At 43.2% G+C, this 26,669-nt stretch overlaps 1 protein-coding gene and 1 pseudogene across 1 annotated transcript; one reads left to right on the forward strand and one right to left on the reverse strand.

Moving 5' to 3' along the window:
- Positions 1-2,125: 2,125 nt before the first annotated feature.
- Positions 2,126-5,415, reverse strand: LOC136543544 (receptor kinase-like protein Xa21; annotated as a pseudogene).
- Positions 5,416-14,791: 9,376 nt separating this feature from the next.
- Positions 14,792-15,598, forward strand: LOC136543545 (LRR receptor-like serine/threonine-protein kinase EFR). The gene has a single exon (XM_066535962.1). It carries the CDS (start codon positions 14,792-14,794, stop codon positions 15,596-15,598), a length of 807 nt encoding a protein of 268 aa, XP_066392059.1.
- Positions 15,599-26,669: the final 11,071 nt, after the last annotated feature.

Here is a 26,669-nt window from a genome sequence, read left to right on the forward strand (position 1 = left end):
TTCAGGGGAGCAAATTTCCATCTACTTATTTCATTGAACGAAAGAGCTGAAACAACCTTACAGCAACAATAACGCCTAACAGGCCAAGGTGGAAGTACATGGGGAAGAGAGAAAATCAATCCAAAGAGTTTCAGCAGTTTGAGAGATAATCACACCAAGCTTAGAGTGATGGTTTCTCTATCTTGTATATTGACGCGCCCAGAGGTCGCTTTCTCTAATTGCGGATCGAAGAACTTCCAAAGGAGAATCATCTTGGCTATAAAAAATTATCCTGATCCTAGCGTTCCTAAGCCTCCAAAGATGATTAGAGCAACCACAATGTATTTAGACCAGTCCATAGCGAAGTTGGCACAATATATTTAGATTAGTTGTGAATAAGCTGGTCCCAAAGTAAAATAACAAAAATATCACTCTCTCGGCCTCCCATACGGTACAAATAATATTGTTTATTGTCTTATGGTCTAGCCATAGTCTTATGGTTATCTTTGGTTATTTCTCTCCTATGGGCTACCCACACACAATGTTCCAGCTACCTTGTGATGAATATTTAATTCACTATGAACTACTTTCCAGGTATATTGTGGTTGCCCTGTTTAACCAGGTAGTCTAAATAGGTGGGCTCGGTGTTAGGTATCCATATATATAGACTACTTTGCTACAGCGTAGAGACTAGTAATATGGGGTCCACTGATAAATAAAAGCATATAAGGATCCAACGGTATAAGAGGGAGAGGAGAGAGAGGAAGAGTGGGGAGAGAGAAAAATAGACGACTTCTATAATATTTTTTTTTTCTTTTGGGTAATCCATATGTTTATGAATACCTCTTACTATGGACCACTATATAGACGACTTTTATAATTTTTTTTTTCGAACTACGTAGGAGAGTTGCACGTCATTTCATTAAGATATAAAAAAGAGTGCATGAGTACGAGACCCAAACCCGAGTATCTACACCACACACACCAACACCCCAGGAATTCAATTACAGATGCGCCACAGGCTAAAAGAATAACGATCAGCGATCTCAGGGCTTAAGATCCAAGGACCAACAACCTGGGCAGGAGCTCTTGGAGCTTGGATGCTCCTGCTGAGCACCAGAGGCCACCCTCCATGCTTACTACACTAAGCACAACATAATTACTCGGCCTCATATTCTCAAACACAACCATTTCGGTGTTTCCAGACCTCCCACGCCACCAAGATTATAATCAAGGAATTGAGGCCCTTATTCAATTCTTTTGGTACTGTTGTGATCAAATTCCTCCACCATCTAGAGAAATGACTCACAGAAGGTTCAGGTGCCAACTGCATTATGCCCAGGTGCTGAAAAATCAAGGCTTGGACTTGGCAAGAAAATACACACCCAACCAGGAGATGATTAATTATCTCCTCGGCTTGGTCATAGAAGGGGCAAACCTTAGGGTCAGGCAGACCATGTTTTGATAGGTGGTCAGCCATCCAGCACCGATTATGTACCACCAGCCAGGTGAAGAATTTGCAACACAGGGGCCCCAACTTTTCCAAAATTCTTCTCCATGGGCTAAAGTTGATGGTTCCTATGAAGAATGTCGTATAAGTAGACTTGATGCTGTAGGAGCCTGACGGAGTCAAGGCACATCCTGTTGCAAGGCTATGCACATCCTCTAATCACCTTATAACTGGCTAAAAACAAACTCTACTGTTATATCTTTGTGTTGAGCTTTTCACCAAGCTTCCTTGCCATCTTCACAATGACATCTATGCACCTTAAGGCCTCTATGTGGACTACACTATTACTTTCATACCACACACGAAAATATTGGTCCACATGTATTGTCATTAATTACCTTTTTCAAGAAAGGAAGGACTGCCTGCTTTCGTTTTCTCCCGAGATTACTAGATTTGGGAGTATTTCCCCTTTTCTCAAGTTATTTATTTAAATAATTAATGTATTAAATCTAAAAAATCAATGGCTCAAAATTGTTTGAGCTATTATCTCCTAAGCAGTTAACTGGAGTACCGTAGTATTGTTGATTATAAAGTCTAAAGCATTCCCACAAAAGAAACAAATATGTTATGGAGTTCCATGGTTCAGCGTTACATTGAGAAACATGATAGTCAGAATATAATTAAAGACAGTGATGGTTAATTGGATCTGACATCACATAATAGATGAGCAAGCACTAATATACCTCTGACCGCATGCATCTCTACAGCAGCTTCACTCATTGACAACCGCTCCGTTGGCAATTGCTTTGAGCAAAGGACACCAAGTTGAATTACAGCTGACAAACATTCCCCTGTTATTATTCTTACATGCCTTGTATCATTGCTATTATTTGCTTCATCATGGGGCCAGATGTTGAAATCTGCTATCTCCATCACCTTGCCAGGAAGAGCTGCCGCAGCATAATAATGTAGGCTTATTCCATCTCTGAACATATCATCTGTTGGGCTCTTCCCTGTGAATATCTCTATCAAAGTGATGCCAAGACTAAACACGTCACCAGAAGTTGATACCGCAAGACCTCCATATTCTGCAATGGATTGAAATACGAGGATACTGATGTATGCACAATATTTGAGGGGCATGGGGATAATTAGATGCTATCATGCGAAGCACATGGGGAACAGAAAACATGTAAGAGTTACCTGGAGCAATGTATCCAATTGAACCTCTTATTCCTATGGTGCTACCGGAATTCACAGGATGTTTGCTTGTTGCTTCATCTAGAACTCTAGCAATGCCAAAATCTCCTACACGAGCTCTCATGTCCTGATTGAGAAGAATGTTACTTGGCTTGAGATCGCAATGGATGATTGATGGCTGGCAACCGTTGTGAAGATAGTCCAAAGCATCCACAATGTCCACAGCGATGTCCAGCCTCTGCGACAAGGTGAGTGCTACTTGTCCATTTTGGCCTTCAAAATTAGAGTGGACCCATCTGTCTAAGCTTCCATTAGGCATCAACTCAAAGACAAGTGCTCTAAAGTCCTGACCTTGGTGGTCGATGCTTGAACAGCATGTGATGATTTTTACAAGGTATCGGTGCTTTACTCTTCTTAGTGCCTCACATTCTGCCTGGAAACTTTTATACAATCCTGATAGCTGGAGATTGAATACCTTAACAGCTACAACAATGGCTTGATTTTCTAGAGTGCCCTTGTATACTGTACCATATCTTCCCTTCCCAAGCACATTTGCTTCTGAAAATCCATTTGTTCCTTTTAATATATCATTGTAAGCCACTATTGGAAGCTCTTTCTCTGTGAATTGTGATGGTATTGCTTTCTTCGGTGCTGTCTTGGACTTTCTGTAATGAAATCCAGCCCAAACAAAAAGAGTAAGAGCAGGAGAGCTCCTCCTGTTGGGATTACTGTTCTAACAGACTTTGGCATGCTTTTCTTATTCCCTTCTACTGTAAAATCTGGGCATTTTGGCAGCCGCAGCTGTGGTATACCGCGGTACCGCCGCATAACGCATTGTTCCCAACAATTGATAGTCCACTTAGATTTCTGAAAACCCCTTGTTTTGGTATTGGACCATGCAAATTGTTGAATGATAGATCAAGTCGGAGTAGCGACGTCGAATTGCCTAATAGCTCTGGGATCCCTCCTGATAAATTATTGTGGGCAAGGTACAACTCCTGCAAGTCAGTAATGCTGCCTAAGATGCCAGGGATGCCGCCATTCAGTTTGTTGGCCGTCAAATTCAATCGATTGAGGCCTTGCACATTCTTCAGTGTGGCAGGTATGCTTCCTTGAAATAAGTTGTCACCCAGTGAGATGACTTCGAGGACCCGGCAGTTGCCAATGGTATCCGGTATTTCACCTGACAATTTATTTCCTGACAGAATGGGCTTTTCAATATTTAACAAATCACCAACTTCTGAAGGAATTGGTCCCTCCAGCAGGTTGTTAGACAAATAAATACCTATTGAGATTGATGATAGGCGCATAATTTCACTGGGAATAAATCCAACAAGTTTGTTACTTGATAGATCTAAAGCTGCAAGTTTGTTCAAATTTCCAATCATGGGAGGAATTGACCCCTCTAAACTGTTGCCATGTGCTACAAATAAAGACAGAGCAGTGAGGTTTCCGATGGTTGTTGGTATACGTCCTGACAAGTTGTTGGAATACAGATATAGATTGATCAGTAGCGTAAGCTTGCCGATGCTTTCAGGAATAGCCCCAGAGAGGGAGTTTTCTCTAAAATCAATCTCCTCTAAATTTATCAGATTTCCGATCTCGGATGGGATGACACCAGATATGCTGTTGCCGGGAGCCCGTAGCCCCTGGAGGCTGATTGTCAAATTAGCAATCGAACTTGGCAGTTTCCCTGAGAACCTGTTCCATCCAATGGTGAGCACATGCAACCTTGTACAGTTCGTCAAAGACGGAATAAATCCCCATTCTTGTTCATCGTTTGCCACGAACATGTTCATGTCCAGGTCAAACACCTCAAGATTTTGCAGTCTGCCCAATCCGGAAGGAACAACTCCGGCAAAACTGTTGATCGACACGTAAAGTTGCTGGAGCCTGGAGAGATTAGCTAGTGACAGTGGAAGAGCTCCAGTAAATCGGTTTATTGAAACCCCAAATGCCTGGATGCTCGGAATGCTTTTTCCCAGGTCGGTTGGTAGACGTCCATGCAGCTTGTTATTTGCCACAAAAAAGTAATAAACAGATGACAGGTTGAACAGAGAAGGAGGAAGCAAACCAGAGAGATTATTGACAGAGAGCTGAAGCCAGTTCAGGTATGGATTGTTGCCGATCCCTGCAGGGATTGATCCCTCGAGATAGTTGCTTGACAAGGACAATACGGTCAACCGGGAAACGTTGCCAAGAGACGACGGGATGGTTCCGGTGATGCTGTTGTTCGCCATGGCCAGAACTGAGACCGACGGCATGTTGCCAATCTCAGACGGGATGCCTCCCTGCAACCCTTTGTTGCTACTGATCCTCATCACACGGAGGCTGGCGCAGCGGCTGATGTTGCTGGGAATGACGCCCGTGAGCATGTTCTGCATCAGGTCAAGGCTCTGGAGGCGCCTGAGGGATCCGATGCTGGGAGGGATCTCGCCCTGTAGGGTGTTGAAGCTGAGGTTGAGCCAACGAAGGAAGGTGAGGTTGCCGATGGCAGGGGAGATGGTGCCGTCAAGGCCCTGGGAACTGAGGTCCAGAGCGACCACTAGCCACGGGTGTCTCTTGCCGCAGGTGACGCCCTCCCAGCTGCAGTGGTTGGTGCTCTGGTTCCAAGAGTCCAGCACGCCGGAGTGGCGGGCAATCTTCTCCTTGAAAGCCACAAGAGCTTTCTCGTCGCCGGCGCCACCATGGCCTGTCGGAGATGTTTCTGTGGCTGCGAGGGTGGTTGCCGTGCTGGAGACCAGCAACAAAAGCTGGAGGAGGAATCCGGCTCTGACGAGCAGCATGTCTGCTGAAGTATATTATGCGAGTTTCGTAGCTGAAGGAGGAATCCGGCTCTGACGAGCAGCATGTCTGCTGAAGTATATTATGCGAGTTTCGTAGATACATACGTGCAAGAGTACCTCGTTTTCATTTGGTATTTAAAAATAGCTCTGTCGTGCCCTGTTTGGCGAAACTAAGTGTTTTTAGTGGGATTTGTTAAAATTCAAGCTTCCTGATGGTTATTACATATCTTTTATATTAAAATTATAGCTTTAGTTCGCTGCAATTTATTTAAGTATGATCTGCAATTTTCGATTCCAAGAATAAAAAAATCCGTTGGACAAAACTATAAACCCGATAAAAATCTGATCCGTGTTGACATAGGGATGACTAACAATTTATAATTATTTCTATAGTCAGACAAGGACAAAAATTAGATATGATACAAAAATAAACATATCAAATTTTGAGAGTCTGCCTACTTATTTTCACAGTTCAAACCACCTCACGCGCTCCTCACGTGCGCAGTGGCACAGCCAGCACCACGCTGGCAACGCCACGAAAAGCCAGCTCCTGAACCGTTATGGACCTAAGTGACACACTTAAACAACACTAGGGTGGCCAAAATGCATTTTGAGAGTTTGTGGGCCTAAGTGGCACATTTAAACAACATTAAGGTGACAGAAATGCATTTTGAGAGTTTGTGAACCTAAATGACGTCCCAGACAAGTTCAAGGACCTACCATACATTTAACTCTATAACAAATTGGTCTCTACTCTCTTCACAAGCAAACAATTAGTATAAGCATGTGATGTCGTCAGTCTACCAAAATTCAAATGATGATGAGAATCCATCAAACCTAACACCCAAAACGACAAAGGTCAACCTTTCATGAACCGAACGGATGACGATTTAGTATCGCTGGCCGGCCTGACGGAAACTAATTAACTAGAAATGCATATATTACGCACCATACACTAATGATCATGCATATTGGTTGATTTTTTGGAAGCAATGCACATTGGTTGCTAACTAATAAACTACATAATGGCTGAGTTCCACCGGTAAAATTTGGAGCACCGTAAGTCGTCGTCTGACGAGTGACGATTGGTTTGATGTGTACGTCCCCTGTATATATAAATAGACAGTGCTTGGATGCTTAGTTGTCCTCCCTATTGGCTGGTTTTTTATTCCTCTTATATCCTCTATCGGCACAACTGAAAGCAAATCTCTTACGTACACGTATTTTTGTAGACTACCTCCATTTCAACTAACCTGATCGACAGACACATGCTCTCACACGGGCTAGGATCTTAAGAGATATAAGGGTTTGTTTGACACCGCTCCAGCTCTGGTTCGAGCGGCATCTTCGGCAGAGGAGCTAGAGGAGCCGCATCAAACATCTCAAGAGGAGGAGCCATTTGTTGGTGTAAGGAAGAGGAGCCAGATCCATTTCTTGTGTATAGAGGAGGGGATGCAATTTGTGGCTCCTCCGGATGAACGTGCCAAAATGCACTAAGTATTACTCCCTCCGTAACTGTAACATACCGCGCGTTTTTTGTGTATTACAAAAATGCTAACTTTTTAAAATTTTCTTATGCAATGTGTGTTGCATGTGGTATTAGGTCAAACTTAAGTCAACTCTTTCCTCTGACTTCAAAATTATTTTTGCAACAAGCTACTACTTGTCATGAAGTTGACCAAGTCAACAACATGGCAAGAGGTATTTTCAAAATAAAGTAGTTTGTGGAAAAATAAAATTTAGTTGAATTTGAGCTCACTCATATTCAACGCAAGACCGCTTCACATACATTTTATATTTTATCTAAAATAAAACAAAACTCTGCCTCATCCCCTTTCAAAGACACGTTCCTAAATTTATTGGGTGCACTTCAAAAAAAATTAGATGCATGCGTGGCTTGGTTTTGTTTTGATTTTGTTGGAGTTGTTTCTTTGCAAAATCCTTGGAGAGAAAAAAGGAAAAATCCTTTCCCAACCAGCAGGTTAGACCAACCCAATGCCTCCTCTCCTTCCACCAACTTCCTCTCCCTTCCCTTGCCATTGGCCCACCTTCTCCCCACTAGCTCGCCTTGCGGCCTAGACGAACACACTACTACAGCATGCCTATCACAGCCGGTCTGTAACCCCCCATCACAACTGGTTTTCGGCCCTCGGCAGTAAACTATCGATGATGATGGTCCTGGTCATCACCATCGTTTGACAACCGATAGTGTTACTGTTATTATTTACTTACACGTGGGTCCCACTAGTCCACCTAAGCATGGCTGTGCTAGTGTGTTTTTTTAAATGATTTTTTATTTATGACCATCACATTTCATCACTTTCGTGATGAGCTATTGTCATAAAAATTGAGAAAGGCACATGGTGACGATTGTTTATGACTAAATCACATATTGGTCACAAACGCTTGTCATCTATTGAAAAATTGTCATAAACACATTTTTATGACTATAAAGTGCTTTGTCATATGAAAGTTGTCATAGAAGGTCCAATCTCTTGTAGTGTAGCTAGGCAGTAAACTATCGACGGTGATGGTCCTGGTCATCACCATCATTTGACAACCGATAGTGACAGACGATAAACACCGCTGCATTGGTCGATGATGCGTCTGTGTACTAGTAATAATCATCGTCGCCTTGCACCACGACCCGACTGTGTCGAGCGTGGGTTCACCGTTGCTTTGAAGTCCGAGTCATTTGTGTCCAGGTCAAGATCACCGTTAGTTGGGAGTATGAATCGTCTGTGTAAATGTCATGGTTATCATCGCCTTATAGCACGATCCACCTTTGATGATCTTATTGTCGGTGTCAGCTTACTAAACAATTCGTCGGTGATGAAGATTTGATCCCCGCCACATCATACGTATAGTGGTGGTGTTGGATGTTTGCTTCACCATCGATCAATGACAACCATTTTGTCACCAACGACGAGTGGTATGCAGCGGCAGTGATGAAAAAAGAATCAATGGTGCCTTAATAAATTTACTAATTAAGGCGGGGCCTTAATAAACAATGACGGAACTACATTCGGTTTTCACAATAAATTTACTAATTAAGGTGGGGCCTTCATAGCTTACTGAACACACACCATACAGATATAATCATTACATCCATATATCATGTCCACAAACAAGAGTACTTTGTACAATAACAATCGACGTTAACATAACAACTTTGTGAGTTGTTGTATTAACATAAGCAGTACATAGATTGCATAATAAATGTACTAATCTCTACAGACTTATAAAACGAAAATGACGTAGCTATACTCCTCCTATGTGGCACTCATGCTTGCATGGCAAAGTGAATATAATTAGTGCATCCTTCAGATTGGTAGCCAATGCACAATGGAACCCTTCTTCTTCATCCCTTAGCTAGTGCAAGAAAAATTGTTGAAAAACACTCAGACTCCACAACCAGCACAAAGCAGTAGAATTAATAATATTCAACATACCATTCCTTTTGTTACTAAGCCAAAATGGGCCTATATATTGAATAAAAAAACTCCCTACTTGAACAAAGATATCTCATAACAATGAAATACAACAAATGCATCTTTACTGCTCTGCTAATGACTCCAAGAACAAGGGAACATAAGAAAGATAGTAAGGTCCGTTCATATGCAGACGCCAGCTATGTCTACGATAGAGGATGACACAGTCAAGGATGACATGAACCTTTCTACAGTTCATGTCATATGCAATCAGTGTTCTTTCCTCCACAACAAAGAAAATCAAATTACATTCTGGGTAAACTATAATCACTCTATAGTCCGCATCACAAAGCTTAGACCCAAAGTCAATATTGTTCTGTCCAAACAGCTCCTGCGCTCTCACAGTATGCTCCAATGTCCATTTATTAGTACCATAGTCTTCAATTATCCAGACTGAAAGCTAAGACATATTGTGTATATCAACACTATACAAACACAAATGATCCCGAGCTTGATGGATGGAGATTTCATCACCACATGGCTTACGAATTGTTCTTCATGTCTTTCCCTCCATATCCACAATAACTATCACAGAATACTCAATCATGTGTATAAAACCATTAAGAAAAACACTTCTCGAATTTGATCGTAGTATAATACCCTCGCCCCCATTCAGATTCCTTAAAGATATATGTTGTAGTTTTAGATGAGTAGATCTCCACACCTACGCACGCACCCTCCTCCTGTACATATTCAATCACATGGAAGTGCGAGGAGACTATCAGATCGAAACCCAAGCAGTACAAGCCACTTCTCAGTCACCAGATTGTAGACAACATAGTGGAGAAATCCATCAGGCCCAACACACTAGTGGAGGATGAGGCCACTTCAGTAATTTGAGACCACAACTTTGTCAATGGGAAAGGGAAAGAAGGACAAGGAGGGCTGTTCATCGGTGATGCAGGTGAAGTGGCGCTTTCCGTTCCAGCAGCCATAAAGAAGTCGACAATAGTCTGGGAAAGCTTCTATGGTGGTTGGAGTCGGAGATGAGGCCCTTCTAGGAGCGACAGACACACTTGTAGCAACACAAGGACTGAGCTGAAGGCAGCGGAGGATCTCTACAAGCACATGGTCTTTGACGCTGCCTACTGTGTTCCTCTTGTTGGGGGCCTTCTCCATCTAGAAGAGCCATGACACCACACGCCGAAGAGATGAGGCCACCCTGGCGTGCAATTGTATCACCCGACACTAGTACGGAGATAAGTTTTGAGGAGAACAACCAGTGATGGAAGTAAAGTATTATTACCCTTGCCTTTGGATCTGGTGACAGTGAGCACAAGCAGCCACGATGATAGTAGTAGCTCAGTCGCTAAAGGATCTGTGAAACCAAGTCGGTGAGGTGCACCGCCACGGAGAAAGAGCTGTCTCGGCGGTAAGTGGCAACTTGCACGTTGGTGAGTACTACCAATGTCGCCGTTGAGCAGTAGTGACCGGTAGTAGCGCTGAGAACAACAGCAAGGAGGACGAGAAAGGGTGGGGGATGGGGGGAGGGGATGGGCTCACCACGTAACTTTTACGATCCGCGGGAATGGAATTTTCATCAAATCTTTCTAATTCCGCTTGGGAGGACTCCCATGCGGGATTGGAAATTTTGGAATGAAGGGACGGTGAATGCACGATACCATCACCACCGGCGGTGTGGGTCCTATGAAGATGTTAAGATCAGAAGACCGACATATATATCTTCCATTGTTCAACAATAAGGCACACAGATTGAACATTTAGCTTGTACTCTGATTGAAAGAAAGCCAAACTACACACTTAGAAAAGCACAATGCCTTTACTCGGATTGAAAGAAAGTCAAGCTGAGTTGCATACATTCATACCTAATAAGTAGGCCAACACTATCAAGCTAACAAGCATGCCGAAAGCTATAATGCACATACTAATTTGTTCTAAACATAGTAATTATACCGACACATAGGAAAAACTAAAAGGTCATGATATGTACATCATTAGTCGCATAATTAATCAATCTTCATGTGATCTAGGTCATCCATAAGATCATGCAGATCCTATTTGACCTCCATTGGATCGTTGTGAATCTCCATGTCATCCCGAGCATTCACCACTACAGCTCTGTCCAGATCCATTGGTACACTTTTATGTAGCTCATCGTCTTTGCCCAAAAAGCAGTAATTTGGTGAATCAATACTAAGGACAATAAGGCTCGTAAGTTGTACTCATCGAGATAAAAGGCCAAAAACTCCAAAACAAGAAGATGCATTTTCATCTACAGACGGAAGAACATTACTGTAGTTGAGTTTCGGTCCATCAAAAAAGGTCTTGTTCGCTACAATGGAAGATATAATCGAGTTAAGTTACCATAGATCCAATAGCAGCAGAGAAGCAGCGACCATGCGTTGAAGATTTGTGGGTCGACGAGGTTGGAGGTTATGGAGCAGAGAGCACGAGAAAGGCTTCCTTCTGTCCGCTGGTCGCTGGGTGAAGCAGCTACTACATACTAACATATCACCAACACCTCTATCACCGTCGGTATCATTAAAACTGTTGGTGATAGTTATCATCAACGGTTCGTAATATGAACCGTTGGTGATGTGAACTATCACCGCCGCTTCGTCTTACCAACCAGGTTGATAACTATCACCGCCGCTTCATCTTACCAACCGGCGGTGATAGTCTATCATTATAGCCGGTTTGCACCACCAACCGGCGGTGATGATGTGCTCCTCATCACTGCCGCCTCACCATATGAACCGGCGGTGAAGACGTTTTTCACCACCAGCTTGTATGATACGGCGGTGATAACCATGCTACAACATAATAAAATTCATAACTTTTCAAATAAAGTCGGATAAAAACAAACTTTATATCAAAGTTGTAGATCTCTACGAGATCTACAACTTTTTAATTATAAATTATTTATGCTCTCAAATTTGTATATGAAGTTCTAAAATTTTGACATTCAAATTCTATAAACGACCTGAGATGAAAAATTGACCAAAACCAAAGTTGTCGATCTCGATGAGAACTACAACTTTGTAGTTGATGACATTTTCATTTGAAATCATTTGAGGTCCCAACAGTATGGCTGAAGTTTTGACGATTTTAAATTCAAATTTTGTAAATGATCTCAAATGAAAATTTGACCAAAACCAAAGTTGTAGATCTCGATGAGAACTATAACTTTGTAGTTGATGACTTTTTCATTTGAATTCATTTAGGGTCCAACAATGTGGCTAAAGTTTTGATGATTTTAAATTCAAATTTTGTAAACAACCTCAAATGAAAAATTGAACAAAACTAAAGTTGTAGATCTCGATGAGAACTACAACTTTGTAGTTGATGACTTTTTTATTTGAATTAGTTTAGGACCCTAAATATTTATTTCAAAATTCTAGAAGTGAATACTAGGGGAATGAATATGTCATATAGACACGAGTGACTTAGGGATGGAGTGGTTAGAGCAGCTATGCGCGAGGACACAAGTCTCAGGTTCGAATCCCTAGCACCGCGTAGCTTGCAGATTTTCGTGTGAAAAATCACGTGACGCGCGACCGTGGAGCTGGGAGCTGGACCAAGAAGAGATTTTCGTGTGAAAAATCGCGGGACGCGCGACCGTGGAGCTGGGAGCTGGAGCTAGCTAGTTGGGGCGAAGCTGGACCAAGAAGCTGGAGCTAGCTAGTTGGGGCGACCGTGGAGCTGGGAGCTGGAGCAGCTTCCGAGGACCAAGAAGTTGGAGCTAGCTAGGGGGGCGGGGACGGGGGGCTTCCTGGATTGAAACAATTTTTTTTTGCCTAATTTTAGGATTTTTGAAATTTTAAATCACCGCCAGCCGGTAATACGAACTGACTGTGATAAGCCATTATCACCGCCGGTTGCAAAGCCGACTGTGATGAGAATGTGATCACCAACGACAATTCACTGTCGAGACAAAAAAACGTTTGCGATGGGCTTTACGAACCGCTTGTGATAGGTCTGAATATAGTTGTTTTCGAAAGGAAGCAGAGAGGGGAACTGGCCTTTTTTCCACACTTCCTTTTTTATTTTTTCTTTTTTTGTCTTACCATTACGGAATTAATTTCTTTTTGAAGATTAAGATGGGGCAAAGGATATTTTTTATATTATTCAAATTATTATTTATTGATTGATTATATAATTTTTTTAGATCCATATTCATTTTCATTTGCAAATACAAACTCTCTTGCATTTTCTTTTTACTTTAGCGCTACAGGAGGGAGGTGTGGTAGGATCGTAGGAGTGTATAAAGAGTTTAATAAATTGTTTGCTCCTGTAGCAGGATCCAGTGTCTTGGGAATTAGGATGCTTCTCTCATGCATTTAATTCAACATCACGTTAATCCCGTTACATTTAGTTCAACAATAGTTGTACAAAAGTGACACAATTTACTTGGAACTACTGTGGCGAACTAAACAACTTAGCAATGAACGTGCCAAGAACTAAGTTAAGTATAAACTTGGTGAAAAAAGAACAACAAGCACATTTCTTTCTCAAATGTATCAAATCTTCCTTCATCTTTGTTGGAACCCTCGCCATTTCTTTGATCTGTGGCATCTCTTCCACCTCCTGCATGTCTTCATTTGTTCTAACATTCGTCTCCTCCTTCAGCTCTCATATCTTGTTACATAAATCCAAAAGCAAAGTCTCAAAAAAATGTTCCATGTGGGGGATCCTATCACTCATAGAACCCGCAATCTAAGTCGGATTACGAAAAAAACCAAATAATCATAAGTACAATGCGATTTCAACATTTGGATTGGGAAAACTGAATAAACAAGAATTAAATCGACTTACATTTGCGGTGTAGCATCTGTGGTACCGACGGCCTGGGTTTCCATCACTCTAAGAAATCCACCGAGGCGTCTTCAAGCCGCAGCGACACAAAATTGGTCGCTGGTATGAAGGGGGTGATGATACAGGATAGGCGCCCCCTCCCATTGTAGCCTCCTCCTCTCGAAGCCGGTGTTTTTCTCGTGAGGCCGCCCGGGGATGGTGCTGACCATGGTGTAGAGTTGGAGCTAGATCCAGCCATTGATCAGTCTAGGTTCAATGTTCCACACTGTGAGTCATGAGGTCGACCCGGGTCTTTTGTCTTCGCTTTTTGTGCCTCCCGCCAAGGCGCCAACACGTCCTAGAAAACCTTGGCACTCCCGCCAAGATAAGTTTCTCTGTCACCGGCGGTTCATGGTACTAAACACTGTAGAAGGAGGCCGGTTTTAGCTCTTTTGTGCATACATACAGATGTACATGTGGACCACAATCAATACCAACACATATACAATCGATCGAGGCACACATTACAATGTGCTGGTCAGTTTGGATGGTGCGCAATGATGTTATCTTCAAAGGCATCCCCACTCGGTTCTTCGATGTAAATCGATCTTCAAGAGAGAATTTGCTCTAGTTATACTACGAGCAAAGGCAACTTTTCATCCTAGAATTGACTTATGGCTAGAAGCTTTTGTGTAATCTTCCTAATTTTCTTTCAGACCTTTTTGTTTCATGAGTTTACCTTTGTAACCAGACTGTTTTAAAATTCAATAAATTTTTCAGTAGGGGTGCAGACCCCTCCTGTTCCGTAAAGAAAAACCTTCCCTGCAGACCTGTTCCGTCCAATGAAGAGGATTTGTAGCCTCGCGCAACTGTTCAAAGAAGCAACAAATTCCCATTCTTGCTCATTGTGTGCCTTTAAAATTCGTCAGCATTAAATTTCTTTAAAAGTTCCTATCAAAGTAGTCCTAAGTATTCCGCCACCGCATAGAATGATTGATAATACAATTGCACCAACCAAGCAATACCTTTCGATTAGTACTGAAACCTGCACCGGTCATAACAGGTCACCTTTCTGTACGTATGAAACTCTAACACAATCTCTGCGCTTGACTCGAAGCAGCCACCAAACGATGCCGCTCGTGAGAATCAGATGCCGCCTCCTCCACCTCCAGCTGCTGTTGTTGCTGCTCTCCTCAGCTGTGACGGGCAACAGCGGCGACGAGGGAGCTCTTCTCGCTTTCAAGGCCAAGATCTCCCACCACTTCGGCGTGCTGGACTCGTGGAACCAGAGCGCCAGCCACTGCAACTGGGAGGGCGTCACCTGCAGCAAGAGACACCCGTCGAGGGTGGTAGCTCTGGACCTCAGCGCCCAGGGGCTGACCGGCACCATCTTCCCTGCCATTGGCAACCTCACCTTCCTGCTCTCAGTGAACCTGAGCACCAACGCCCTTCAAGGAGAGATCCCTCCCAGCATCGGCTCCCTGAGGCGCCTCCAGCGCATTGACCTCAGTGAGAACATGCTTACCAGTGTCATCCCGAGCAACATCAGCCTCCGTGAGATGTACATCTTCAGCAACAAGGGGTTGCAGGGAAGCATCCCAGCTGAGATTGGAAACATGCCATCGCTCTCTGTTCTGATGCTGTTCAACTGTAGCATCACCGGAACCATGCCGCCATCTCTCGGGAACATTTCCCGGTTGACCAAGCTATCATTGTCGATGGACTATCCATATCTGGCTGTCCTTCAACTCTCCATTAATAATCTCTCAGGTTCACTTCCACCTTCGCTGCTGTCCAACGGTCCAACCTATCGTCTCTCTATCTATCTATCTGTCTATAAAGATTCTTTGTTTCTGGTGAACCGCACTGTAGTTACACAGTGCTCCCTCCAGTTCCTAGAATCATTTCCCTATTCATCCACAGTGTTTTTTCCCTGACCGTCCGATCTCCCGTGCACATGCTGGATGCCCGACACGCCATCTCCTGCTTCCTCCCCCTCAAACCTCAACCTTATCCTCTCCCCATCTCCCACCGAAGGCCACCAGAAACTTCTCGACGCATCCACCTCTCTCTGCAACCTCCCATTCCCACGCTCCCTCTCTGCCCCTGCCACCGCCGCTCTGCACTCCGCCCCCGCTGACGGCGCCACCGCTCTGCGCGTCTTCATCGCGTCGCCGCACCATCTCTCCCCTATAGACTAGGTCTTCCGCATCTGCGCCATGTACGTCTGTCTGCCGCTCCATGATGGACGCCCGCCTCCCGTGCTGCCCCGCGCCTAAGGGAGGTCCGCCCCTCCCGCGCTACCCCGCGGCGGCGGGAACCAGCACGTCCGGCCCCATCGTGGCGGTGTGTGGCACCCTTGCGCGCAGGCAGCCCCAGCGCGGTGGCACCGCCACGGACCAGCCTGCCCTGATGCAGGCGCCCCCCTCCGCCTACGGCCCTCTCCTTCGCACGGAAGCTGCACCAGCGTCATCCCCCATGAGCCTCAACACGAGGTATGCTCGACCTTCTTTCTTTTTATTCTGTCATTTTTTTTGGAAACCATATGCAGATGTGATTCAGTTAGATGTCAATAGCAAACATATACAGTAGCAATTATATACAACTCAATTTGCAATACGAACTGTATATTTCCTCTGCTATGTTTTGTGCAAGGGAATTGATGAATCTCATTTTACAAATAATTAGGCCTCCTCTCCATGTTTTCCTCTACTAGGTTAGTTTGCTCTTGCCAAATTACCATGTATAGTGCTAAGATCTGCAGTTATTTTCTGTTATATATATTGACACCGACTTTTCTTTTCTCCAGTCATATTGCAACAAAAAAGTGTGCGATGGCCTTGAACATAACATAGTAACAGGCCACCTCCCTATTTGCTCTGTTGTTTCTTTACCCTTTTGGAGAGTCAAAAATACATTGATATTTCAGGAATTTACTGAATTACGTAATGCCTTACATGCAGCTCTGCCTATTGAGTATTTATTGCTTCGTTGCAAAAACCATCATGCAAGAGCGAGGTTCCAAAACTCTCTACTTGCTGTTTGGATTTTGTGATCCCCAGCCAATTTTGAAGGTGCCACGACTCCGTTGGGCTACTGCCATTTCCATGGTGCAGTCTGCTGATTTGTTATCGCTGGTGTGTTTCAGCCCATCTATAAGATACAGGGGTACAACTAATAGTTCTATTTTCGTATATCTTATACGTCTACATCCGCAGCATTTATTTTTTCCCCCTTATGATGTGGTCCTGAGTATAGTTGAGTTTATTGTATTTCAATCATTCTGTTCTTATTTCTGACATTAGTGTTCTCTAGGTGAACATGTCAAGGCACCAAACACATCAAGATGCTAATATTGCTATATGTATAATCTATGTTTCCTTTTTTTTTTGGCGAAAAGATCTCTGCAAATTGGTGCATCACATCATCACTGCATCAGTTAGCTTCGTACATTCCTACTGGGGCAACAAAAATTGCTGCATATGTTTCTAATGGCCCAAGAAAAAACGTTGCTGATGGATTTTTACATGCTCCATGTTGCCATAGGTAAAAGCATAAAACAATGTTCTTTAGACACTTAGGTATTCTAAACGTACTCATCATTGCTGTCAGAATTTTCTTATGACCAATTCTTGCATTTCTACTTATTTGTGTCTCATGATGATCTAGGCCTATATGCTTTATACAAACATCCTATGAACAAGGTCTTACCAAGTACAGATCATGTGCAGTCTCCTACATTGTCATTGTGCAGTTATTTTATCTCAACTGATGATAAACATTCCCCTTAACTGAATCTGTCATTGTCATGGTTATCACACCTTACACATAATTATTACTGTACTGTATCGTGGATTCCTGGACAATAACATGGTGAGCAGTTTCTGTCAGTTAGGTTGCTGAAATTCTCCTTTTGAATTCCTCTACCTTTTATTACAAATCACCTTCTTACCTGCTCTTGGTGACCTGCATTATGACATTATCCTTACACTGAGACAATTTGGCCGCCATTGTTTTTTTGCAGTGTAAGTTTGGGTCCTTCTACAGGATACTTACGAAATTAGGTTACTACAATTGTCCAGTTGTGTTTGCGTTACCAACATTTCCCTTCGTCGTGCTTACCTAATAATTAAATTATGCCATATATGCAATTATGCTTCAGTTACATTTGTTTGCTACAGCTAGGTGTGTCTTTTCATATGGTTCTATAAATTAATTATACGCTTCTAAATTAACCCTATCAAATACCGTAGCGTTACTATTATTACGAAGCCAGCACAATTGTTGGACATGCATCTTACTTCATCAAGTTATCCCATTCCTATTCTACAGTCATCCTATTTTCTCTACTTATGACTCAATTCCCTGTATATATGCAGCTCCCCATACTTCTTCGACTGATCGTCGCCACCTGTTGGATGCTCGCTATGCCACATGGAGATGATTGACGTATTCCATATTGGATTCATAGAGACCAATATGGCGATTAGTCTCCTATTATAGGTTGTCAATATTTTCAAGCTTAGGACGCTAATTTTGAATACCAATAAATTGTAGCTTCATCCATCTATGTTGGTAGTTTTTCAACGAGCCCGTGCAAAGCGCGGGGGTTCCTGCTAGTTACTTTTATGTGGCAGAAAACAAGTTGCATGGCCGTCTACCATCCGACCTGGGTAATGGCCTCCCGAGCATGAAACAGATGGGGATTGGAGGAAACCAATTCACCGGACCTCTGCCATTGTCAATAACCAATCTCTCTAGGCTCCTGAAGCTCTATGTAGGATTCAACAGTTTTACTGGAACTGTTCCATCTGAATTGGGCAGACTGCTCGATCTTCAGGTGTTTGTTCTGGATTTCAACATGTTCGAGGCTAACAACGAGCAAGAGTGGGAATTTATCGCTTCTTTGACGAACTGCAGCAGGTTACAGATGCTGACCATTGGTGGGAATCGGTTTGCCGGGAAACTACCAAGTTCGTTGGCTAATCTGACTACCAACCTTCAGTGGTTGCGGACTCCCAGCAATTACATATCTGGTGTCATCCCATCTGACATAGGAAATCTGGCAAGTCTTGCCAACCTTGATTTCGATGAGAACATGCTCACTGGGGCCATTCCTGAAAGCATAGGGAAGCTTACACGATTGGTCGAGCTGTATCTGTATTCCAACAACTTGTCAGGACGCATACCATCCTCCATCGGGAACCTCACTGCTCTATCTGAATTCGATGCAACTGGCAACAGCTTGGAGGGGTCAATTCCACCAAGCATTGGAAATTTGAGAGAGCTTTCAGCCTTAGACCTGTCCAGTAACAAGCTTACTAGTGTTATTCCGAATGAACTTATGGAGCTATCGTCAATCACAATATCTCTTTCTATCTTACAACATTCTGGAAGGACCGCTTCCTTCAGAAGTAGGTAATTTGGTAAATCTGAAGCAGCTCAGCCTATCAGGAAACAAACTGTCAGGTGAGATACCTAATACCATTGGAAACTGCAGAGTACTTGAAATCCTAACCATGGATGACAATTCATTCCAAGGAAGCATACCTGCTACTTTGAAGAACATGGCAGGCCTGACTATACTGAATTTGACCAACAATCAACTGAATGGCAGCATCCCTAGCAACCTAGCAACCATCACCTACTTGCAGGAGTTGTACCTTGCTCACAATAATTTATCAGGAGTAATACCGGAACTCTTCGGTAATTCGTCGACACTGCTCCGTCTTGATCTATCCTTCAACAATTTGCAGGGTAAAGTACCGACAAACGGTATTTTCAGAAATGTAAGTGGACTATCAATTGTTGGGAACATGGCATTGTGCGGTGGAGTACCACAGCTCCGTCTACCAAAATGCCCAAGCTCTAGTGCAATAAAGGATAAGGAAGACATGACAAGGTCCCTATGATTGCAATCCCAACAGTAGCAGCTCTCCTGCTCATACTTTCAGGGCTTGTTTGGGCTGTATTTCTTTACCGGAAATTATTGAAAACAAAATTATTGAAGACAACACCTAAGGAAGAAGTAGCAGCTCAATTCATAGAGAGAGAGCTTCCAATAGTTCCATACAAGGATCTACTGAAAGGAACGGATGGTTTTTTAGAATCAAATGTGCTTGGACAAGGAAGATATGGTACAGTATACAAGGGCACTCTAGAAAATGAAGCCACTGTCGTTGCTGTTAAGGTGTTTAATGTCCGGCAATCAGGGTTCTACAAAAGCTTCCAAGCTGAATGTGGGGCATTAAGAAGAGTGAGGCACCGATGTCTTGTAATGATCATTACATGCTGTTCTAGCGTCGACCACTACGGTCAAGACTTTAGAGCAATAGTGTTTGAGTTCATGGCTAATGGCAGCTTAGATAGATGGATCCACTAAAATTTTGAAGGCCAAGATGGACAAGTAACACATAGTTTGTCACATATGTTGGATATTGCCGTGGACATTGTGGATGCTTTGGATTATCTGCACAACGGTTGCAAGCCACCGGTCATCCATTGTGAGCTCAAGCCAAACAATATTCTTCTCAATCAGGACATGAGAGCTCGTGTTGGGGATTTTGGCATTGCTAAAGTTCTAGATGAAGGGACAATCAAACATCTTGCATATTGTCGGCACGAAATTTCGTTCCGTGCCGGGGCACACGAGCAAGCCGGAAGGGTCTGCTCGATGGATCTGGAGATCCGCCTAGCTTCAACGCAGGGATTATCGATCTTGCGCACTCTTCCTGAGACGTGTCAGTCAATTTGACCCTACAATTGACAATGAGAGAAAGCTAATCAGTAATTTAAGGCGGAACATTCCGGTATTGCCAGACAGCCCCCAATGTGCGGCTCTGAGAGCCGATGTGGAAGGAGGTCGACTAGATAGTCGATTCCAACGTACTCATAAGAATAAATCAGTTAAAGCTCATGGGGTTGTGGAAAGAAAATCGGTTATCACTCAGGATGAATATCGTTATTCAGACAAATATCAGTCAATGGCTATAGGATATCAACAATAATCAGTTTATGCTAAGCCAATGATTGCAAGTAATCGAATCCCTTTTTATATAAAAGAAGCAGCTCATCATCATTTAACCATTTAATAAAGATAAATCTAATGAACATATTAGATCTCATCTATCGTTATGACCAATGGGGCATGAGGCAGAATCATGTAGGCCGTAGGAACAATGATAAATTCGATGACCTTAACTTATTACTAATATCAGTAGGGCATGAGGCAGAATCATGCAGGCCATAATACAATAATAAGGTCATGGGGCTAACACATGTTTCAACCTATCTTTACTTCAACGGTCTCATGACGCGAACTGCATATGTGAAAGCACTTGATATCGGTTAAAACAACCGATTCAGGCATAGCGCACTGTTAAGGTCATGCCCTATCAGAAACAGATCTACCAAATAACGATCCCCACTCCACGGTGTTAACAATAGGGTGTGAGGCAGAATCACACAGGCCGTGATAACGGACCATGGAACCGTTTTTGTTAGTTAATAGATCTATTCGAGACCAGACATGCCTTAACCGCACACTATGCATGATCAAGATTGACATAAAACAACCGATAAAACATAACTCATCGTTCAAGATGCAGATTAGATTAGTTTAGATTAACAAACGATGGGTTAAACAGGATATAAGGCCGATCTAGATCAATCTCAATCGGACGAAGTGATATTGCTGTAATTAAATTAATAATGGAAGCAATAAGCAATATCGGTAACTTGATGAATCTATCCGAAGGACGCCACCCTTAGATAGAGCCGATAACTTGACCTTAATCTAGTTCGAGTAATGAAGGTCGACCGGATCGATGCAGCCGTACTTGAACTAAACAAGAGTCAATAACTGGCTTATATCAGAGTCGCAGTGGAGGTCGACCGAATCGATGTAGCCGTATGAACAGAAGTATAAGCCATGATAGTACTTACAGACAAGCCGGAGGTTGGCCGGACCGATGCAGCCCTGCCCGCTGAAGAACTCGCCGAGATCTACTCTACTCCTACTCTTAAGGGGTGGCCGGAGCCGAAAAAAGTAAGGAACTTGTATTTGATTGATTGTTTGTCCTTTACAATAGCCAGGGTCCAATATTTATACCCAGAACCTACGTATGAATCCTATTTAAGCATGACTCATCATAATTTTGGCCTAAGAGAAAACATTTCTAATTTAAGATAACTTGGACCCTAATCTTTCCCTTTTTGTAGAGTCCAACATGCTTTTCCTAGCGTCGATCGTAGCTTTTGTCGTTATCTGCTGGCGCTATCTGAAAAAAGCTGATTCCAGTGTTGCATTCGAATCAGCTGATACCGATCTTCATGCAATCGATTCCTTGATGGCATGATTTTGGGGGTTTTCGAGTCCCTGCAATTCTTCTTCTAAATTTTGGTGTAAACACATGCCCCTCAATTTTGGGATAAAAGTAATTTTATTCCAAAATTATCACGTCTGTACCCCCGATAGGTCCGCAGTCATGAGTCGAGAATCTTGATCTGGGGTCTATTGTTTGTCACCATTTACGTCAGCTCATGAGCCCATGCTTCAAAACTTTTATGAGCGCATCATTGCTTCATGGGCGCTTGGATCTATCTTTCCAGGCCAACTATAAAATGTCTATCCAACTCTGGCGAGAGCAACTCAACAATTCAGTTATGTTTCTCTTCCATCTGTTTCCTCGAGTGCCTCTGACTCTACCGGACCCCCCATGGTCTATCTTTCTGCCATGAAGATCTTGAGTGGTTAGAAGAATTCTTGTGCATAGGGTGATTCTATCGCTCATCTTAGCGCCTTGTCGAGCAAGAGGATCAGCTACTACGATTAGAAGAATTCTTGTGATATCACCTGAGTCTTCTCTCCATGCTCGTAGAGCTATTCTAGTTTTTGCAAGGGCTAAAATGTGTGGACACCTTCCCCTTGTTTGCTCCATCAAATGCCCCTCGAGAAAGCCACATGCTTCTTTCCCGTAGTTTCTCAGTCACCGAGAAATCAGCTGGGCATCCGTTAGGAAGGCGGTTTTCCCCTTCTCTGGCATAATTTTATCAACGGGCCGATGTGACTTGGTTTATGATGACCTTCGGCCTTGTGGGAATCCGGACTCCCTTCAATCCAAAGAAGCCTTGGTGGGTTGATCGCTGGTCGATGTAAATCTTTCGTATCCATCCCACGATATTTTCTAATTATGGGAAGCAATAAGTCTGAATCTGTTATCTCTTTGTTATCCGTCCCCTGAATTTCCGGAGTGTCGATCCGTTTTCGCATCTGACTTCAATTTCACACCCCCGGCGAAATCTATCTTCTCACCTTCCCGGGCTACATATACGGGCCACGGCTGTGGATCAAAAAACATCCTACTTCGTCTCAAACCTTTCATGTTTTTAGTGCAGTTTCTACTTTCCCATAGGTTTGAGATCATAGAGAACAGCAAGAGGTCTGCTGAGGAGGCCCTCAATGGATCTGCGTCGTCACGCCAATGCCTTCACCACCAGGAGGGTGCAACTCATGATGCTCTTACTACTTCGAGGCATAGGGCCGACTCCATTCGGCCTTTGAGGTTCTCTTCGTCAATAGCTCGCCACCAGCTTCCCTGCTATCCTAGGAGGTGGGTCGACAATGACGACCTGCTCGCCTCCATCGACAGGCATGGCCAGAATCTCGCCAACTATCTCTCCCTCGCAGAATCGGCTCTGGCCATGGTCCGATGTTGATCGCCTCCCGAGGCCGATTCGGTGGAGGATAGGTTGGCCAAGGCCAAGGCTAGAATCACGGGTGAGATATCTATCATAACTTTTGCTTCCTCTCAATGTCATCTTCAAGATTCTGATCATCTCCCCTTTGAATCTTTTAGATTTGTCCGCTAAACTGGAAAGCCTCTGATTGGCTGCAGATTACGTGGCGGGATTCATCAACGCTAGAGGCGTCGTCCTAGTGGTTCGTCTGCACGACATCCTGAACCGTGTCAGGGAGGTCGCCTTGCATGGCGTCCGTCATGGTGCCGCCATGGCGTTGGCTGCTGCGCAAGCCCATTTTGGCCATGAACTTTGGTTTCTTCCCCATGGTTTTCCAGCCACGGTGCACCCTGGGGATCATGAGTGCCTGGTTGAGGATTTCTCCAACACCGCCAACTCCGTAGCCTTTATTTCCTAGGCTAATGATATAGTAACCAAAGTGTTTTCTGGCCCATAGTTTGTAACAGATGATATTCAACAAACAATTCCTCCGTCTTAAGGGATTTTCCTTTGTTTCGTACTTCATATTATATGCATCACTTTATCCGTGTTTGCTTTGCACCTATAGGCGATACGCATCGTACCGGCTTCTACCCCTCTGGGTTTATTTTTGCACAAGAGGCGATACCTTTCTGATATCGGCTATTAGAGCTGACGACCGAACAAATCGGTTGTCAAGTATTAATCCAAATGCTAAGGTAATATTTCTTTAGATATTTCCCATTGATTGCTCTGCCAAATTCTTCCTCTCCTCTTAGTGTTTCCAAAATATAAGCATTACCAGGCGCACAACGTTTGATCCGATGAGGTCCTTCCCAGTTAGGTGACCATTTGCCGAACTTACTGTCCTTCACCCTGAATGTACAAGACTTATACGTTTGGAGCCTGAGTTGAGCGCGGTTTTTTTTGTTTGACATAGAATGCCATCTGTTATCCAATGTAGAGCAAATTTAAAATTTTGGAGCAACTATTATTTTTTAAAAAATAAAATGAAAACACAAATGTCGATAGGAAGTAACTCTTGGGCGCCGAAGTAGCGCTGCCCATGAATGGCTCATGCCCGCACTAGCATGGACCGATCACTGCTCAAACACTAGTGCGAGATTATGAAGACACGGTGTAGGTCATCATAAGTTGATCATTGAGAACTGATCAATAGATTTCGGGTCTCTTCGTTGCTATGAAACACGCCGTAGAGTACCGAAATTGTGGTCTATCACCCTGAATGTACAAAACTTATCTGTTTGGAGCCCGAATCAAGCGTGGTTTTTTTGTTTGACGCAGAATGCCATCTGTTATCCAATGTAGAGTGAATTTAAAATTTTGGAGCAACTATTATTTTTTAAAAAATAAAATGAAGACACAAATGTTGATAGGAAGTAACCCTTGGGCGCTGAAGTAGCGTTGCCCATGAATGGCTCATGCCCGCACTAGCATGGATCGATCACTGCTCAAACACTAGTGCAAGATTATGAAGACACAGTGTAGGTCATCATAGGTTGATCGTTGAGAACTGATCAATAGATTTTGGGTCTCTTCGTTGCTACGAAACACACTGTAGAGTACCGAAATTGTGGTCCATCACCCTGAATGTACAAAACTTATCTGTTTGGAGCCTGAATCGAGCACGGTTTTTTTGTTTGATGCAGAATGCCGTCTGTTATCCAATGTAGAGAAAATTTAAAATTTTGGAGCAACTATTATTTTTTGAAAAATAAAATGAAGACACAAATAATGTCGATAGGAAGTAACCCTTGGGCGCTGAAGTAGCGCTGCCCATGAACGGCTCTTGCCCGCACTAGCATGGATCGATCACTGCTCAAACACTAGTGCGAGAGCATGAAGACACGGTGTAGGTCATCATAGGTTGATCATTGGGAATTGATCGATAGGTTTTGGGTCTCTTCGTTGCCATGAAACATGCCGTAGAGTACTGAAATTGTGATCCATCACCCTGAATGTACAAAACTTATCCGTTTGGAGCTCAAATCGAGTGCGGTTTTTTTGTTTGACGCAGAATGCCATCTGTTATCCAATGTAGAACGAATTTAAAATTTTGGAGCAACTATTATTTTTTAAAAAATAAAATGAAGACACAAATGTCGATATGAAGTAACCATTGGGCGCCGAAGTAGCGCTGCCCGTGAATGGCTCTTGCCTGCACTAGCATGGATTAATCACTGCTCAAACACTAGTGCGAGAGCATGAAGACACATTGTCGGTCATCATAGGTTGATCATTGGGAACTGATTGATAGGTTTCGGGTCTCTTCATTGCCTTGAAACACGCCGTAGAGTACCGAAATTGTGGTCCATCACCCTGAATGTACAAAACTTATCCGTTTGGAGCCTGAATCGAGCGTGGTTTTTTTTTGTTTGACGCAGAATGCCATTTGTTATCCAATGTAGAGCGAATTTAAAATTTTGCAACCCTCAGTTTATTGGCTTCGATATTTTCAAGAGCACGCAGCCGAAGGCAACTCAAGTCCTCTAAGTTATTTATCATAAGATTCTTGTAGACTTTGGCTGACAAATCATTTTGCATTGTAACATGCCATGATCCAGTCTAAACTTCCCAAGGAAGAACTGCACTATGGCCATACACAAGTTCATAAGGTGACGTTTTAATTGATCCATGACAGGCCATCCTATATGCCCATAGTGCCTCATTAAGCGTTGAATGCCACTTCCTTAGCTGTTCCTTAATCTTTTTCTTGATCAGCTTAATCATAATTTGATTGGACGCCTCTGCCTGACCATTAGCCTGAGCATAGTAAGGATAAGAATTTAGTAGCTTGATTCCCATACTGGCTGCAAAATCTCCGAACTCCTCTGATGTGAACATTGTCCCCTGATCAGTACTTATAGTTTGAGGAATCCCAAAACGATACACAATGTGCTCCTTGACAAAATCAACCATGTTCTTAGAGGTTACCATCTTTAAAGGAATTGCCTCAACCCATTTAGTGAAGTAATCTGTTGCTACCAATATGAACTTATGTCCTTTGCTTGAGGGCGGAAAAATGTGGCCAATTAAATCAATTCCTCAACCTCAAAACGGCCATGGCTTGATTATTGGATTCATGGTCGATGCAGGCGATTCCTGGACATTACCAAAACGTTGATAGTCTTGGCACCCCTTGTAATATTCAAAACAATCTTCCAATATTGTTGGCTAGAAGTATCCAGTTCTGCGAATAATCCACTTCATCTTATAAGCTGATTGATGAGCTCCACATATCCCTTCATGCACCTCGCCCATCAACACCTT

The sequence above is a fragment of the Miscanthus floridulus genome, chromosome 3 (assembly GCF_019320115.1).
Source record: "Miscanthus floridulus cultivar M001 chromosome 3, ASM1932011v1, whole genome shotgun sequence".
NCBI classification, from domain to species: domain Eukaryota; kingdom Viridiplantae; phylum Streptophyta; class Magnoliopsida; order Poales; family Poaceae; genus Miscanthus; species Miscanthus floridulus.